This window comes from Periplaneta americana, chromosome 5 (genome assembly GCF_040183065.1).
Source record: "Periplaneta americana isolate PAMFEO1 chromosome 5, P.americana_PAMFEO1_priV1, whole genome shotgun sequence".
Classification (NCBI taxonomy): Eukaryota; Metazoa; Arthropoda; class Insecta; order Blattodea; family Blattidae; genus Periplaneta; species Periplaneta americana.
In genome coordinates this window covers 57,174,607-57,194,698 of record NC_091121.1, presented here as the reverse complement: position 1 = coordinate 57,194,698, position 20,092 = coordinate 57,174,607, and the positions used below count along the sequence as shown (strand labels likewise).

The following is a 20,092-nucleotide window of genomic DNA, read 5'->3' as shown; positions in this document are numbered from 1 at the left end:
ATATTATATTATATTATATTATATTATATTATATTATATTATATTATATTATATTATATTATATTATATTATATTATATTATATTATATATTAACAGGATGGCAATAATGCACTTAGTGAATCGGCCATGAGAATTAGCTACAAAATTTGCCACGAAATTGCAAAGGAATTGAAAACATTCAACGAAGGTGAATTCATCAAGCGATGTTTAATTATATTGGCAGATGAACTCTGTCCACAGCAGTAGGGGAAGTGGAAGCCATACGCCTGTCTCGTAGAACCGTGGTGAGGAGGTTGCAGTATGTGCGTATGGGTTATGTAAATAAGCGTAATGATTTGTGTGTGTGCATAGAGCGAAGTTTATTTCATTAAATTAATATTAGTGTTATAAATTCTGTAATGTACAATGGAGTGATGTAATATCTTTATAAACTATTATGTACTGACAGACTGAATGACTAGAACAACCGTGGCTCTTGTTACATTAATGCAGGGAAGGTAGCTGTAATGCGAGTCCGCCACTGCGTGGGCGTTCTGCTCTGGCTTGGAATTGAAGTGCCTTTCGGAGCGAGAGCAACTCTGGCCGACTAGACTGAGCCGCTCTCATGCCCGGCCCTGGTCTAAACGATCTATGTCCAGTCATAATTGCAAACGCTTACAATTTCTACACAGAAGAAACTAAATCTCAAGACAAACTGATAACCCCAGTTAATCTTCATTACGTCCGTAGGAACTAAATCTCTAAACATATTGATAATACCAATTAATCTTCATTATGTCTGTAGAAACTAAAGCTCAAGACAAATTGATAATACCAATAAATCTCCAGTATGTCCGTAGAAACCTAATCTCAAGACAAACTGATAACCCCAATTAATCTTCATTACGTCCGTAGGAACTAAATCTCTAAACATATTGATAATACCAATTAATCTTCATTATGTCTGTAGAAACTAAAGCTCAAGACATATTGATAATACCAATAAATCTCCAGTATGTCCGTAGAAACCTAATCTCAAGACAAATTGATAATCCCAATTAATTTTCATTACGTCCGTTGAAACTAAATCTCAAGACATTGATAACCCCAATTAATCTTCATTACGTCCGTAGAAACTGAATCTCAAGACAAATTGATAATCCCAATTAATCCCTTCATTACGTCCGTTGAAACTAAATCTCAGTACAAATTGATAATCCCAATTAATCTTCATGACGTCCGTAGAAACTAAATCTCAAGATAAATTGATAATCCCAATTAATCTTCATTACGTTCGTAGAAACTAAATCTCAAGACAAATTGATAATCTAATTAATCTTCATGACGTCCGTAGAAACTAAATCTCAAGACAAATTGATAATCCCAATTAATCTTCATTACGTTCTTAAAAACTAAATCTCAAGACAAACTGATAATCCCAATTATTCTTCATGATGTCCGTAGAAATCTCTAGGCAAATTGATAATCCCAATTAATCTTTATTACATTCGTAGAAACTAAATCTCTAGACAAGATAGATAATGCCTATTATTCTCCATTGCCTCAGAAGGAACTAAATCTCCAGACGCGGTTGATAATTCAAACTAATTTTCATTAAGAACGAAGAAACTAAATTTCGAGACTAGTTTTATAATGCCTATATTACAACATAAATTTATTATTATTATTATTATTATTATTATTATTATTATTATTATTATTATTATTATTATTATTATTATCTAGAGATAGATTGGATTACTCTTCGTTCACTGTATCAAAATGTATCATTTTGTGGTTTAAATATTCGAATGGCTGCCTAGAATAACATTGTGAAGTCCGTTTTTGACCAAACTGAGTTTTCGGCTCAAAAATGTTGTATCGCAAATCTCGCATCATGTGCTGCCATCATCTTGTTGATATTCACACTACTTCCAGGCTGTAGTATTTTGATTGTGTTGCTGAGCTGAATAACGTTGTAACGGAAATAAAATGGCGGACAATCATACTTGTAGCATGTCACATGGGTAGAGGTTATTGCCAATGCAAGGCCAAGCAAACAATGTGAGGTTGTTCATATGCAACAAGAATACTTCAGGGATATAGGGCTAGCAGAGCAAACAATAGAGAAGGAGCCAAACCTCAAGATAACAGCTGCCTGGTTTCAGTTCAGTTCTGACGATCCTATGTCTCTAAAAATGCGGAAATTCCATGTTATATTGTTACCATCCACAATGTATTCTCTAAACAAAAAAGCAAGCGTGGAAAAAATAAGACAGTAAATCATATTTCACATGATAACTTACCTCGTCTTTATCATGGTCCTATTCCAATCACAAAAGAGAGAAAAAAAAAGATCTGATTGCAATGTCAAGTTTTTTTTTTTCCTCATGGTCATGGTTACTCTGAATTCTACCATGGCCTAATAACAGAATAAAGATAAAAATAATTCTTGTGTGTGTAGTATTGATATTGTATGCCTAAACATGTAATCTAAGTTGTACGAGGCGTGTTCTTAAAGTAAGTTCCAAAAGGGTGTAGAAAGTAAACGGGAAAATATTTACAAACCATTTTTGTAGCATTGTATTCCCCACACTTCAATTACTTCTCACCATAATCTCCACCATTATTGAGGCATTTATCGAATCGTGGCACAAGTCTTTCTACCCCTCATTGTAGAATTCACCCGCCTGCGAACCACTCCGCAACATTTGTGGAAAATTCAAGGAAAGCGAAGAAATTGTGAACCTCCTGTCCTCATGAATTTTTTCATCGACAGCACACACCAAATCGTCATTGATCAAAGATGGCCGACCGGTATGCTGCTCGTCATGCACAGAGACGCGGCCCTCGTTGAACTTTCTAACCCATCTCCTGACCATTCCATCACTAATGGCATCATCACCATACACCTCACAAAGTTGATGATGAATGTCAGCTGGTTTGATGTTTCTCGCATTCAAAAAACGGATAACAGACTGCATCTCACAGTCGGCGGGGTGCTCGATCACTTTAAACATTTCAACTGATCACAACTAACCACACACACGGACTGAAGCTCTGAAACTGCATGCACAGCTTGCCTGAGGACTGAAGAAGAAAACATGCATGCGCAAAATAACGATTGCAGCGATGCGACAGCTATAATTGAAAATGGAACTTACTTTAAGAACACGCCTCGTATAATTTGTTTCAAGTTCTTATGTTATAAATTTGTCATCATTATTATTACTACTATTATTATTATTATTATTATTATTATTATTATTATTATTATTATTATTATTATTTAATGTACTCAAATGTAGCAACCATAAAGAATATGGACAATATTCAAGTTTCTTTGCTTTACAACGTTGTTCTTCTGAACTGACATAGAACATTTTTCTACTGTAAATGTTCGAAAAGTTGTGTTATTTGGAAGATGAAGGTAATACATATATATAAATGGTGTGAATACTTATTGAAGTATCCATACAGACCTCACACAGTCATATTTTGTAATATTTAACAATGTTAGTATGGAATAAACATATTTTTATAATTTCCTGACAAACTGTAAAAACTGACTTACAACGTTATTCTAGGCAGCATATCCCCAGCATCCTCACTCTGAGCAGTTCAAAGTAATCTTCGTACTCAAGAGTCTAAATACATTTGCGTACAAAGTTAATTTTAATGGCACACTAAATTAATTTCATGCATCACTGTTTACTGATTCGATTATTGTATTAAAATTATTATTCTGTGGAAAAAAATTAGAGTGCATTGTATTAAATCTGTTTCGCAACACTGAAAGTAGTTCTTTTCTTACGACTGTGTTCACTTGGATTTACCTCTCAGTAAGCCAGGGATCGCTTCATTTCCATGTTCCAAAGCGCAGGCGTTGAAGTTGGGATCAGTGCGAACACAGGGCTTGAGGTACGGTGCTGAAAAACAAGATAAAATTTAATTACAGGGAATCGCACTATACAAACAGTTCAGAATATTTTCTTTTGTGGGCGTTTCACATACCTTCTATTAGAAGCATCAATCACTAGCTTTACATGACTTTTTTACTTGTGTTGTTAAAATTTGAATATGGAAACATGTTATTTTTTTATTTTTATTTTTTTTTTTTTTGCAAATTAAAAGATGTTCTACATGTCGTCTTAAACTCTTTTTGTACGTGTTCTTCCATATTTGAACAGTGTACTGCTAAAAGAGAGGAGAAATGTATTGTAGACCAGTTCACTATAGAGTGCTCACTGAGAATCTATCGTTTGAGATATAAGATATAATTTTAAGTTCGACGAGTCTGCCCTGCAAATAGATTTCCAAAAACTGTACGTGTGTATAGGTACAAATATAGAATATTTAAGAACTGATGGCTATATTGAAACAAAATTAGACTGTCGGCATTTGGGAACAGTAATAAGTAAAACAGGTACTCGAGAACAAGAAATCAAACACAGAATATTGTATCTAAAACAAAAAATTGTATCGCTGCTATGAATTCCATCCTCTGGAGTGAAAATATAACTAACGAAATTAAACTGAACATATAAAATACAATTGTGAAAAGTATTTTTATCCACAATATGTTTGTGAAATGTGGCAACTTCCACAATCTGTACCGAAGTTGAGAGCGACAGAGATGGATATTGAATGAAGGTCGGCTACAGAACCGGAACTAGAGTAAGAAATGAGAAAATAAGAGAAATAATGAAGGTAGATGAAGACCAGATATTGTCGAAAAATAAAAACAATACAATTGATATTAGCATGTTCCCCGTACTGAAGAAGGAAGATTACCCAAGTCAGCAATGATGTGGAAACCGATATAGAAAAAGAAGAAGGAGAAGAAGAAGAGGAGGTAAGCCAAGGAAGAGTTGGCATGATGGAGTAATCAAGGCGATGGAAAGTCTGGAGTTTGGCCAATGGCTTGACAGTCATATTTGGAGTGGAAGCCGGAAGAAAGAGTCATCCGGTTTAAACTAGATATATCATAAATGATAATGAAGTAATTTGTTCCGCTCAAGTAATAAAATGTTCATCAAAAATGTTCCTCTACTTTTAACTAACGCTTCTTGTTCTACAGTCTAGTACATACTGGGTGTTCAGTTCAAAATGTGTCATGGCTCGCTGTATGTCGTCATGTGGCTATCCGATGAGCCTAGAGAATTCAATCTTCCTACACTTCCGCAAAGGCGTATTACCTAAATGCGAGAGAAGTTGCCTAGCAAGTACGGCGTTCATCCTGAAGATTACTTGCCGATACGTACGGTAACGCCAGTAGTGGCAAGAATGTGAACTGTTTGGAAACACGTACTGAAGTGAGTTTTTTTTTCTTACTGTCGGGATATGGGGGAGAGGGTTAAGACGATTACTTACGTATTTGTTGACATTAACTTCGACGGTCAACATGGACACGGAGCATTTGATTTGTGTTGTGGAATGTTACCGTGCGCAACCGATGATAGCAAATACCCTGCGTACGACTTGCCGGCGCAAAACACAGTTCGAAAGAGGTTATGGTAGCACACAGACTGTACAGACCGCCGTCTGTTGCTACGACGTTCAAGTTATACGTACACGTTCTCAAGTTCAGATTGAAGAACGCCACTTCTCTAACATATAAGCTGAAACTCGCTTCAAATCGGTGACCCAACAACAGTGACGTCATGACACACTTTGAAATGAACACCCAGTAGTCACGAAGCTCAATACGTAGAGAATATGCATCCAATAACAGTTGAACTTTAGTTACTAGCCATTAGAATCACTACTATCGCCTCATCATAGACAATGCGAAATAGTACCGGCACGGTCTATTGTTCCTAGTATTCTCAGTTGCTAACCGTTTGGAGCGCTGTATCGCGAGAAATGCAAAAATCACGTCAAGCTTCGTGACTGTATGATATTAGACAGTGCTTACGCTGTGATAGGTTTGTCATAGCTCCGAAAAACTGCTATTCCTCTCTATATATGATCATAGCGATGACGACTGATATTACATGTATATGTGACTAACATGTGACAGCTCCAGACAACTGGAAGTCGATGCAAGATAGAAAATTCATATTCATATACTAACTTGACTGGCAAAATAACTGGAATCTCATCAGAAAACTTTCTAATATTTCTACAGCTCTAGCCTATATGCTTAATCCAAATAAGAAATGTATGTTATATACGACTAAAAAACACAAAAATTTTAGATTAAGGAAGCCAAGTGACTGAGACCCGGTCTCACTTGCCTCAGCCAATCAGCCGCCACTGAAGCTGGACTAGAGTTTCAATCAGTTTGTCAGCTATCAGATTGCATAGCGTTGGGCGAAAGACAAAACCCTCTGGGCACCATTAGAAACCAGTTTTTCTTGAATTTAATTTTAGGAGACAACACTACGACCCAGTGCTGCAACCGAGAAGATCTATTGCGCTAAGCTTTAAACTGGCACGTACCAACCGACACCTGCCTATTACACTAAAGGTTCGCCGCGTACCCAGATCGAGCAGGCCATCCCATTCGTCCCTAGGCCAGCCCCCTGTGCGCATCGCCAGGAGGCGTTCGAGTAATGCTTGTGAATGATATTTGTCGCCGAACAATCGCGCTCTTGTACGAATATAACACATTGTAGAGTAAACTTAACCCTGGCAATGATAATGATGACAATGACATGTGAATACATTATAGCGAAATGAGTCCGGAGTCCAACGCCGAAAGTTATTCAGAAAGTCTGCTTCAATTGGGAAACCTGGGAGCAAATACAACCAGGAAACTTGTCCCAACCAGGGTTTGAAGTAGGGCCCGCTAGTTTCACAGTCAGACATGCTAACCACAGCAGTGGGCTGTTTTGATTTTAGTCTATTTCGTTTATATGACGTCATCCCATTTTCGACCAATGAAGTGTAATGAAATTTTGAATTCCAACCACAGTCACACTTTGCGATAATTTTTGCAGCTAGATTTATCGCTATCAATTTTTGTTCAGTCGTTGTCGCCAACTGTTTCCCCGTAATTTGATGATCATGAATGCATTAAGATGCAACTACACTGTTAAACTGTTCTTTCAACTTTAAAGCAATGAATGCAAGATTGATATTAAATAATTAATATATTTACGCAGTGAAGACAACGTTCAAAACGGCGCATCATGTAGACACAAAATCTTCATGCATCTTAATTGAACGTACTTTTTAAACTTGATTCTTTCAATATTCTTCCCAGATTGCACGCATACGCGATTGGAATATTGAACTGGGTAGATGCAGTTTCAGTTCCGTTACACACTACAGCGAGAATGCGTTTGTCGAGCTATAAAAATTATTTTCTGTAGCACGAGTAACGGTCGAAATGAGGCACAGCTGACATTGGTCCTGCTCCCACAGGTAACTTAACCTATAATTGTAGCCTATAAAATTTGTATTTTGTGAATGAAATTAAATAGTTAATAGAAAGTCAGATGTTGAAATTTATGTAACATCATCGCATATCATCGCATATATAGTAATATATACAAGCTCTTTGATCAAACTGCCTTCCGTATGGAGTAATAAAATTCGTATTTTAATTATCTATACAGAGATGGCTTGACTGTGTAGCAACATGTCTCGCTGTGAATACATAAGCATTGCTATACATACAATTCTTCATTTAATTAATGTATTAATCAGATTACTGTAATTATATTATAAAATTGTAAATTAAACTATGATTGCAGCAGATAATGCAAATGTATTTATGTTATAATAAAAACATGTAATTAACTTTGTTAGACCTGTATTTCGGTTTTCGCAATTGACATTACTGAATAATAACACCGAATTTATTTTTTGCAGTAATCGATATTCATCTATTTCAACTTCACAGTGCCTGAATAGGTTAAGTATTCGTAAATATACAATTATTAACATTTTGTGATCGAATTTTAGGGATATATTATTTACATTTTTATTTTATTCACGAAATAGTCCTAACAACTACAGATAGTTTTACAGTTGAATGGCGTTCGGAGACGAAAGCCTTGCTTGTATTGTATATATTATAGGGACATTTATATTGCCTAAGGGTTAAAAGAATTTGGGGGTAAAATACTTCTTTAAAGTGGAAGACGATGAGACAAGTTCTCAGGTTGTTAATTTTTTATTGTTTGATGAAGTCTGTAACTCTTTTTATTGCATATTCTGTGGATAGACCTGCGTTAGATTTACTCTACCATTGTTTTTTGTTTCCTCTTCTAATCAGACTTGTTGAGAGTTATGTCTTTAGTTTTCTAGGAACTTTCCTGCCTTTGATAGAAGTCCTACTTCTTTGTAACCGTTGACGCTGATGAGTTTGGTTTTGTCGTCTTTGGGAATGATTGCTACCACAACTTCTTTTCACTTCTTCGGATTACAACGCATTTAATTGGGTTTAAGGACGCACTAATCAGTATGGAAACGAACAGGCGAGTTTACTAGCAAAAATCGACTCCAGAAAACAATATAAATATACTATGATAGACTTTCCCATTTATTCTGTAAACGAAAGATCTCTAACCACTATAGAGATCTCTGGAATCATTTATACAGGGGATTATTTTTATTTATTTATTTATTTATTTATTTATTTATTTATTTTTAGATATTTCAAACACAAAAGTTTAATACAAATTTGCTCGTTTTTTATTCCTTCCTGAGAAAAAAAATATTTTATATGAAACATTTCATAGCGTGTCCTGGGAAAGTCTTTGATTTAATTCCCAATATGCTTAGTCAGTTTAAGAGAGCGGTGTATTGTGATAATAAATGATTGAAAAAATTTTAGTTTTGGCCTTTAAACATACAGAAATTTGATCGGAACAAATGTAACATTTTAAATTCCTTTTCGGAACGAAAAGTTACATTTGTTCCGATCAAATTTCTGCACATTTAAAGGACAAAACTTAAAGTATTTGAATTATTTATTATCATAACATATCGCTCTCTTAAATTGGCTGGGCATATTGGGAAGTAAATCGATGGTTTTTCCAAAACACGCTATGAAATAGTTCATATAAAAGAATTTGTATCTTGAAAAGGAAACAAAAACGAACAAAACTGTATGAAACTTTTCTTGTTTGAAATATCTCAAAGAATAACTCTCTGAAATTGATGACATTATTTACGGTTTATTCTGTATATAATTGAAGGATTCGGAATAATCATAGTGGGCCAAGCGCCATTTACTAAAACCGTAGAAAACAAGGGTTAAAATGAAGTTATTACCATAATTCAATGTAAATATGTAGATAGCAAGTAATATAAAGTATACACATTAAAACTAAATGATATATCGATCTTCATTAAACTATGGTATTCACTTAACTTTAACCCTTGGTTTCTCCGTTCTTAATAAATGGCGCTTGGCCCACTATGGCTCTGAACCCTTCAATTATACATCCTCTCATAAAGTCTTTGTTACAAAGCTCTTCTTCCCAAACATTCATTCCAAGCAACAAGCAAATATCCTTTCAGCTTTCGTCATGATGCAGTTCCTAATCACGGTAAATTCCCACAGTAACTACACGGAATAGGTTAAAACACAATTCCCACAATGCCCCTTTGAAAGAAAACAACCTGACGGCCGTTCATCTTCTCATCAGATGCAACAGTCCTCAGTATTACAAGAATCTCTCTCTATAGTTAATTCACACCCAAGGACAGTTACATTCATTCGTCATTTATATGGGACACTAACTCAGCAGCTGTAAACGGTGTGTTTCTTAATTAACTCATTGTCGGCAGTAAAATAAATATCCTGCGGTACACCCACGGGGTAAAACGACTTGTATTAAAAGGTTAACTAAAAAGTGAGCTGTATTAAGAGAAATGTAAATAAGGACAATAAAATCTACGAGAAAAAAATTTGATTTTGACTACCTTTTACTTTTTAATTAATGGTCTAGATTGGTAGAGCGTTGGACTTATAATCCTATGGACATGGCTTCGATCTCTAGTGTACCTTCAGTCCGTGGTTCAGGTAAGACAAGGGTTTACGTAAAGATTAATTTTTGGGCGAATCCAGAAATGCATATAGTTGGGAGGCCGGAGGGAAAAAGACCTTTGGGGAGGCCGAAACGTAGATGGGAAGATAATATTAAAATGGATTTGAAGGAGGTGGGATATGGTGGTAGAGGCTGGATTAATCTTGCTCAGGATAGGGACCAATGACGGGCTTGTGTGAGGGCGGCAATGAACCTCCGGGTTCCTTATAAGCCAGTAAGTAAGTACAATGTAATCGTAATATGTCAGCATATATGTCGAACATGGAATAAGGCCAGAAAGGGAAAAACACTAGAAGGTAGGTATTCGATCCGGTACTGTGTATTGAATTTCGGCGTACCTCAGTGGTTAGAGCACTTGGTACGCAGAACTAAGGACTCGGGTTCGATTCCGGCGCCGGAGCGAATTTTTCTGCTCTGATAACAATTGTTGCTGTAACAGATAAATCCTTTGGGGCCAAAAATTAATCTTTACCCAGATTCGTCGCCCAACAGTGCATATACTGTGGAATTCCGACCACCAAATCACTCAATTGAGTGCGCTCCTTGTATAATGGCAGTTGCAAGATTAATCCAGTCTCCATAATCATATCCCACCTCCCTCAAATCCATTTTAATATTATCCTCCCATCTACGTCCCTGCCCATCTCAAACGTCTGGATTTAATGTTCCTAATTATGTCAGGTGAAGAATACAATGCGTGCAGTTCTGCGTTTTGTAACTTTCTCCATTCTCCTGTAACTTCATTCCTCTTAGCCCCAAATATTTTCCTACGAACCTTATTCTCAAACACTCTTAACCTATATTCCTCTCTCAAAGTGAGAGTCCAAGTTTCACAACCATACAGAACAACCGGTAATATAACTGTTTTATAATTCTAACTTGCAGATTTTTTGACAGCACACTAGGTGACGAAAGTTTCTCAACCGAATAATAACACGAGTTTCCCATGTTTATTCTGCGTTTAATTTCCTGCCGAGTGTCATTTATATTTTTACTGTTGTTCCAAGATATTTGAGTTTTTCTAACTCTTCGAAGGATAAATCTCCAATTTTTATATTTCCATTTCTTACAATATTCTGGTCGCGAGACATAATCATATACTTTGTCTTTTCGGGATTTACTTTACTTGCTTCAAGTAAAATTTCCGTGTTTTCCCCAATCGTTCGTGGATTTTCTCCTAACATATTCACGTCATCCGCATGGACAAGAAGATGATGTAACCTGTTCAATTCCAAACGCACATTGTTATCCTGAACTTTTCTAATGGCATATTCTAGAGCAAAATTGAAAAGTAAAGATGATAGTGCATCTCCTTGCTTTAGCCCGCAGTGAATTGGAAAAGCATCAGACAGAAGCTGGTCTATTCGGACTCTGCTGTAAGTTTCACTGAGACACATTTTAATTAATCGAACTAGTTGTAAACTCATTTGTTATTAAATAATAATCCAAACAGGAGTGTGTAACAAGTTTATTTTTTCCCGGATTATTATTCGTTAATGTTGGTTGAAAGACAAGTTTATTTACCAGCCGTCAATACTTCTTTGTTTTGCTGGTCTCTTGACGTCTCGTGCTGCTGTGCTACTAGGCATTCGGTTGCGTTACGGAATTACGATACGAACTTCCTAGTTGTCACTAGAATATAAATGAAATATTTTCTTGAAAACAATTATGGATATAATATTATTATGTGCCACATACGAGATACACTATTAGATTTACAAAAGTGTTGTTCACCTGATGATAGTAAGAAATACTGTATCATATTTCAGATTTGCTCCAGTAACGTTTTGTGACGTAGAACGAATATTTTCAGAGACAATACAATTTTTTTTTCTGAACATAAAAGGAGTATTTCTTTTGATAAAATGAAAATGTTCAGTGTTATTTGTTATAATGAGGCTAGAATCATAATTGTATTACTTTGTATGTTATTTTTATGTATGTATGGGTAAATTATTTTAGTTTGGGAGTTACGAAGTTTATAATTACAAATTATTGTTATTTTATATTATTCGTGTATTGTTTTCTTGTTCTAAGGCCGTGGACAATTGGAGCACAAGTTTGGTTACCACCCGGTAGTACATATATTTTGTCGTTCTGGTTCATTAACATTGAGAGTTGCGCTACTGCTTTTCATTCGGTAGACATATAGTCCAAACTCACACAACTTAACAGTTTCGGTACCAACTTTCTAGCTGTGCTGTACACTATGACTATGTCATTGAGTTTTCCTTCAGTTAGAACGTGATATGTGCGTCTTTCACTTTCACTTTTTCCACTAAATTTCGGATTCTTAAATCAGGTGGTTGTTAAACGCAAATATATTTTCATAGAAATATTATAGTACAACACTTTTTGTACGAATTAGTAATAGCACAGCGTTGTATATACAGCCACGAAGCTTGAGTTTATGAGGGTACTAGGAACAATAGACTGTGCAGATACTATTTCGCATTGTCTGTAAGGAGGAGATAGTAGCGATCCTAGTGGTTAGCAACTATCTATGGATGCATATTTACTACGTATTGACCTTCGTGACTGTATATACTAGACTGTGGTAATAGGCTATAGCCTACATATTGGCGCGACTGCCTATAGTAGAGGATCTAGGCCGATCAATCGACTGATTTCCTAATGTTCACATGCCTCAGCAAAGGTGAATGTGCATTCAGCCAGTACGCGGTTATCGCGTTTCTAGCACAATCATTCCCCTAGCCGCTATAGCTGGTTTACAGAAGCGGGTGTTCACTTCTTATCATAGTATCTCAAATTCATCACGTTGCTGGGTAGGGATCGGTTCTTGAGAAAATTTCCTCTGTTGAGAGAAGTTTCTCTACTCTTCGTAGATTAAAAACTTGAACACAACTTCTGATTCAAGATTGAATTGCTTGGCTATGCTGAAATGAAGTGGCTGACGAGTTTTGAAAATGACCAAGAAAACTTGACTTTGTTTTGTGAGACTGTTCAAGATTAATATTACGTTGAAAAATGTGCAAAATTCGTAAGTCGTGGGAACGTTATCAGGACTTGCGAGGTTTTGCACTTTTGTCAACGATTAGTTGGAATTATATTTAGTGTTTTGTTTGAGATACTTCCCCCTCCCCTTAAAAACGGTTGTAATTTTTAAGTTACCATAAAATCTTCACCATTGTAAGATCAAAGTGATACAATAGAATGAACACTAAACGTTGCCATGAAGTAGCTATCTACTAGGAACATTTTCCTTTAATTGGTATGTAGAGGAAAGTTTAACACAACGGGGAGGTTGTATATTCTGATCAAACTAGTGCTGAAATGTAGTGACTGAGTGGCTAACTACTTCCTGTCGTGTTCAGAGACATCCTGTTCCTATGGTCCGTCCCATGAATCTGTGGAGTAAATTCGCGCATATGGGGGCGTTGTCTATCTGTACCGGAGTGTATTGCGGGCAGCATCAGTTCGACTCCGCTAAGGGGTAAGATACTCGTGGTAGAAGGCAGAGTTCAGATAGAAATTATCCCCTCCTGCAAGCGATTGCTCGCTTCGTTCAAGCAATGCCACCCCCCAGAGCAGTCATTGGCCCTAGCCCTCCCACATACCACTTGCGCAGAGGTCTTGTTTCGTCTTTGTAGTCCACAGATGCCTGGAACGGACCATAGTTGGAGTTTGTTCCTTGGGGAAATTGCAACACTACATATCTTTTATTATTATTATTATTTTTTTTTGCAAAAATCTTTGTCACCGCTTTATGATTCGTTGATGCCTGTGTATGTCTTCTGTGATACTTGAAACGAAAACGTAAGCATGTTATCTTAAATTTTGATTATTTAGCTATAATATAATTTTTGTGAAAACATTTTTAGTTAAGGATGGCCGAGTAACGTCTTGAATTCTTCAAGATGGCCTGGTTGGATAAAACGGGGATGCCTGTTGTCTGTCAAAATGGAGATCCTCATTTTGACCAACCTTCCCACTTTATATAATAGAATTCTGATAATATTTCAATTATTGAAAATTCTTTTTCTAATGTAGTTTTTTTTTCTTCTGCTCGTCTGTAGTGAGCACAATAAATAATATGCTGTATACCTAGTTAATTAATTTTTCTGTATGATATATTTTTTTTTTTCCGAGTTCAGTAAATTGTTAGGAAGGCATGGAAAAACTACAGTTCTGACTCCAACACCTTAAATGGACGAGTTACAAGCCACGGAAGAGACCAAAAATCGGAAACTGGTTTTAAAAAACAAAAATACCGCAGAAAACCGGAGTTCAGGAAAATGTTATAATGTAACCGTGCCAAAGAAAGTGACAAGAAAACTCTTCGATGAGTCAACAGGAGTTAAACGAAAGCGAAATCAAGTTTAGATGACGAAAGTGATGACCTCTCGTGTTTATATTATGATGAACTCTATTCTAAATCAGCCACCCATGAAGGATGGATTCAATGTCTGGAATGCAAAAATTGAGCACATGAACTTTAAAGTGGAGTCGAGGAAATGATGACAATTTTGTATGTGACTTTTGTACACAGAAAATAACATAAATTGGACGGAGTTACGCAATAAGAGATCAAGCGCCAAGCGCCATTGAAGTAAATATTTTTTTATATAACATTTTATGCAAGAAGTATTGTAACATTCATACTGTTACAAAAAGTAGCACAAATAATACTAAAAAAAGTCTAACCAATTTCTAATAGGAGACCAGCAGTTGAATTAGTAGCCTATTTCAAAGGAAAATAAATGAATTTTATGCAATAGACGAATTTTTGCGTATAAATAACAGCAAAATTCAGATATCGCATTTTTTATTTTTTCCGAGTTAAATTAACCAGCCGTCAACAGATTTGTGCAAGTATCTCATTTTTTAAATTGTCGGTTGTTCTATTATTCCGTAACTCCGTCCAATTTCTTCTAATCAATATCTGTGAATTTTATTTAATACCGGTTGTACGAAATGGGAAGAAAGTACATGTTTCGAAAAACAAGATTTTCTGAAAAAAAAAAAAAGAAAAAGAACGTTTTGAAAAATGGAAATTTGAAATACAGCACCCAATAGAGAAGTGTTTGACAAAAATGATAAGGTAAACATATTCATTCCGTGATATTTAAACTCCTTGTAATCATTGAAAAACCACTACCTTCCCCTTTTTGTCCAACTTTCCCTATCTTAATGTTCAATACGTGACTACGCAAATGCAAACTAACTAAAGTTGAAATACTGCACATTTGTGCACTTTTCAGTTTATTAAATGTTAAATTTAGCAATTTATTACTTCATAGGCCTATTATTTAAAAATGCAGTCGAAAATGTCTTAGAACTTCAAATAGCTTGGATAATGGCTTGAATCGTTTTACTATTGTATTTTGCATTGACGAACGGAATTTTATTGTCATAATTGTCCCCCCGCCTCCGAAAAAAAATCTATATACACTTCTATTGCAAATAATTTATAAACTGAAAATGTCTAAGTTCACGTTTGTGATCTCAAAAAAAAAAAAAAAAAAAACAAACAAACAAAAAAAAAAAACAAAAGTGAATACTGGAAAACACTGATAGAATTATGAAGGAATGAAGAATGAGGAAAAGATTATATTCAAAATAATGTTACTCACGCAGACTAGCGGAGCCCACCACCCCCACCAGCAGCAGACCGACCCAGCAGCTCCTCATAGCGCTCTACTTGAACACTGCAGCCTCCGCTCCGCTTTTATTGGACACGGTGCCTCCAGGAGCTGGCAACACTGCGAATAATGTCTTATTTCGTCAGTAGTGTGGGAGACAAAGCGACAGACACCAAGACGTGTACCCAACCAGTTCACAATAACGTTTATATCAGAAACCTACGTGACGAATAGAAATGTATTCCTTTGAACACCGGTAACATGCAATATGTGCATTTCTGGTTCTAAAACATAACACTTCAGCCATTTTCTTGAAATCGTCTTAAATTTTTCCATCTTTGTAGCAGATGACAAAGTCGTAACAGACATTGTGCAGACATTACTTCTTCAAAAACGTGTCGTGTAATGAATTTCATTTTGATTTGCACAGTTATAATATGTACTGTACCTATATACATTCAATTTTTTTAGTCAAGACTTATGTACCACTAAACGTTGTACATATTTTATTTTATTCTATTTTACTTTATTTTACTTCAGTTTACTTTATTATGCTTACTTTACCTGACTTAACTTTTGTGTTACTTAATTTTACTTGTTTAGTTTATTTTCGTTTATTTTATTTTACTTTGTTGTACTTAAGTTTACCTAATTTTACTTTATTTTTCTTTATTTTACATTATTTTTTCTTACTTTACATTATTTTAGTTTACTTAACTATACTTTATTTTACTTTTATTTTCTTTATTTTATTTTAGTTTTGCTTAACTTCACTATACTTCACTACCCCTCACTTAATTTAATTTTATTTTATTTACTTCAGTTTACGTTATTATGCTTTAGGCCTACTTTATCTCATTTAACTTTTTTGTGTTACTTAATTTTACTTGTTTTGTTTACTTTCGTTTATTTTATTTTACTTTGTTATACTTTATTTTACCTAATTTTACTTTATTTTTCTTTATTTTACTTTATTTTAGTTTACTTAAATATACTTTATTTTACTTTTATTTTATTTACTTAATTTAGGTTTGCTTAACTTCACTATACTTCACTTTCCCTCACTTAATTTAATTTAACTTTATTTTATTTTATTTTATTTTATGTTATTTAATTCAGTTTAGGTACGTTATTATGCTTTACTTTGTCTCACTTAACCTTTTGTGTTACTTAATTTTACTTCTTTAGTTTAATTTCGTTTATTTTATTTTACTTTGTTATACTTTATTTTACCTAATATTACCGTATAATTCTTTATTTTACTTTATTTTAGTTTACTTAACTATATTTTATTTTACTTTTATTTTCTTTATTTTAGTTTTGCTGAACTTCACTATCCCTGACTTAATTTTTATTTTATTTACTTTATTTTACTTTATCTTACATTACTTTCTTTATATTACTTAATTTTACTTATTAAATTTAATTTCGTGTTTATTTTACTTTACTTTGTTATATTTAATTTTACTTAATTTTACTGACTTGTTTTCCTCAGTTAAATTTCTTGGTATTCACCTCGAAACTGGTCTGGGTTAGAGTTATTTGCATGTTAAGAATGCTTAGACAAACGTTAGTTTAGTTACGGTTTATTATGCCCAAATTTATAGTTACTTAAGGTACGGTACCCTTCAGTGGGGTAACCATACTTCGGCTTCTAAGTTATTTATTCTTCAAAAAAGAGCAGTAAGAATTATCTGTTGTGTGTCCTCTAGAACTCATTGTAAACCACTTTTTGTTCAACTAGGAATAATTATATGTTGTTGTCAATGTTTATTCTCGATTGCCTTCTTAATGTTAAGCGTTATGTGCATAATCTTCCTACTTCCTCATCTGTTCATCATTGTCCAACCGGTTCCAGATTCGATATGTAAGTATTTAACCAAGTACAAGTACTGTACCATAAGCAATAGTTTTATTTCCATATGATATAAAGGTTATAAGTCTTTATCCATGAATATAAGAAATAAGGCATATTTTACTTTCAGAAGGTTAGTGAAAGGGCATTGATAACGAATCAACTCTGCAGTATCAATGAGTTTAGTATTATTAAGTTTTAGATAGGGTACTGTTGTTTTAACTTTAGGTACATGACATCTCAACCACTTAATGAGAAAACAATGAGATATAATGTCAAAGTCTTAAATCAAGGTCACAGAAGTGGTTAGTTTTAAATCCTTTTTAATTTTTAGATTGATTTTTATTCTTAAAGAAATTATTTTATAAATTTTGTTTTATTTGTACTTGTTAATCTGATCTTATATCATTTTTAACACTTTCAATCTGCTTCTGTAAATTGTTTAGTAATTGTATATATTTAATTTGATTTTATTTCAATACCTACTCGTATTATAGTAGGTAATATATAGTATTTGTATATTTTAACGAAGTCTATGGGCTGTATTTGTACTGAATGATATTCAATTATCTGTCTATCTTACTTTTCCTTATTTTACTTTCCTTTTCTTTACTTCTAGTAGTTTCACTTAACTTCACTAAAAGCTATAATTTTACTTTGTTTTGTTTACTTTATTTTAGTTTATCTTACTGTACTTTCGTATGTTACTTAATTTTACTTTATTTTACTTTCTTAGTTTAGTTTTACTTTACTTTGTTGTACTTTATTTTACTTCACTTTTCTTTATTTTACTTAGTTTTACTTTTCTTTTCTTTATTTTGTTTTAGTCTCACTTAAATTCACTGTACTTTATTTTATTTTATTTTACTTTACTTTATTTATTTTGCATAATTTTACTTTATTTACTTTATTTTGTTTTACTTTTATTTTATTTTAGTAAAAGTCACAAAATATACTATCAGAATTCCTATTCCATCACAAATAATAAACAGGTCAGGGAAAGAAAGACTGCACTACCCTTTGTGCTGAAGATTTGCCTCTTGTACTTTCGTGCAAACGCTCATAAAGTATTCTCTCTACTTCGCGATTTGTTCCACAATACTGTATAGAATTTAATTGTAATTGTAAATGGCGGAAATAACGATTTACGTAATACTCAATTTTCTTGCAAGAGATTACACTATTGTAAAACCTATATTATAAGAATTATAGTGAATCAAATTACGAAAATGTACGCTGTTTAAATCGTATAATTTATAATGAAGTCAGATATCTTACTTCTTGGACTTACAAAAATTTAATAAATAATTAAGTAAGCAAGAAAGTAAATAAGTGACTGACTTAATAAGCAAGTGAGTTTGTAAGTGATTAAATAGGTGGGCTAAATAAGAAAGTAAATAATAACTAAATAAGGAACTAAATAAGTAGGCCTAAATAAATAATATATTATTTTAATGTACCGAAGTACATATGATATTTCCATGCAGATATTCTGCGTCATCATACGATGAAAGAGTAATGGAACGGAGAAAAATTCTCTCCGGCGCCGGGATTTGAACCCGGGTTTTCAGCTCTACGTGCTGATCCTTTATCCACTAAGCCACACCGGATGCCCACCCCGGCGTCGGACAGAATCGTCTCCGATTAAGTTCCAACTCTTGGGTTCCGTCTATTGGCCGCTCTCTGCACTACGTCATAGATGTCTATGAACGTAGGACTGAAGCCCACACATGTGCTGAGGTGCACTCGTTATGAGTGACTAGTTGGCCGGGATCCGACGGAATAAGCGCCGTCTTAAATCACGAAGTGATTTACGCATATCATATATATTATTTTAATGTACCGAAGTACATATGATATTTCCATGCAGATATTCTGCTTCCCGGCGCCGGAGAGAATTTTTCTCCGTTCCATTTCTCTTTCATCGTCTAAATAAATAAGTTAATAAGTAGTAAATAAGTAAAAGAAATAAGTAGATAAGTGGGCAAGTAAATATGTAAATAAATAAATAAATAAATAAATAAATGAGCAAGTATAAATAAGTAAATAAATGGATGAGTGAGTGAGTGAGTGAGTGAATAATCTGGGAATTTAAAGAAATTCCATTGATTGCTTACAAAGTTCCCATTTTCAGTATGTTGTGCTTATTTTCCTTGACATTTTCACTTAGGTACTGCACTATTATCTACTATGGTCGATGTAGATGCACTATTAACGCTTGCTTGCCTTCATAATTTGCGTTGTCCACACAATTTTATAAGTTCCTTGTTACTCTTTGCCACTCGTTTTTTTTTTTTTTTTACAAGCTTGCTACTTTCATTCTTTTGTGATTCTGTATTCCGCTTTCGACACTCACGCCTTAATGTTCTTCACGCGCCTGTTTACCTTCCATGACGAGGCATTTCTGTCATACATTAACCTTTGAAAATAATGCAAAAATTATTCCATATTAATAAACTCGTCCATGTAGCTTATGCGACATATACATGCAGTCCTGTTTATTAATGGACTCGTCCAGACAGTTACGTTTATATTATATCATGTGACGTATGCACATTGTTACTACAATCGACTTCGAGCGACGTCATAGTTTACTGCAATATAGTAGGTCATAGATAATGTAAGAGAGTGGCAATAGTCTTCTGTT

At 34.3% G+C, this 20,092-nt stretch overlaps 1 protein-coding gene across 1 annotated transcript in view; it reads right to left on the bottom strand.

Moving 5' to 3' along the window:
* LOC138699657 (protein takeout-like) overlaps nucleotides 1-15,717 on the bottom strand; it is a 34,074-nt gene extending 18,357 nt beyond the window's left edge. The window contains exons 1-2 of the mRNA XM_069825698.1: nucleotides 15,582-15,717; nucleotides 3,817-3,909 (exon numbers count right to left, since the gene is read on the bottom strand). Coding sequence (XP_069681799.1) covers nucleotides 3,817-3,909; nucleotides 15,582-15,639 — 151 coding nt within the window. The 5' untranslated portion in view covers nucleotides 15,640-15,717. The remainder of the gene's footprint in view (nucleotides 1-3,816; nucleotides 3,910-15,581) is intronic.
* Between the last annotated feature and the right edge of the window lie 4,375 nt (nucleotides 15,718-20,092).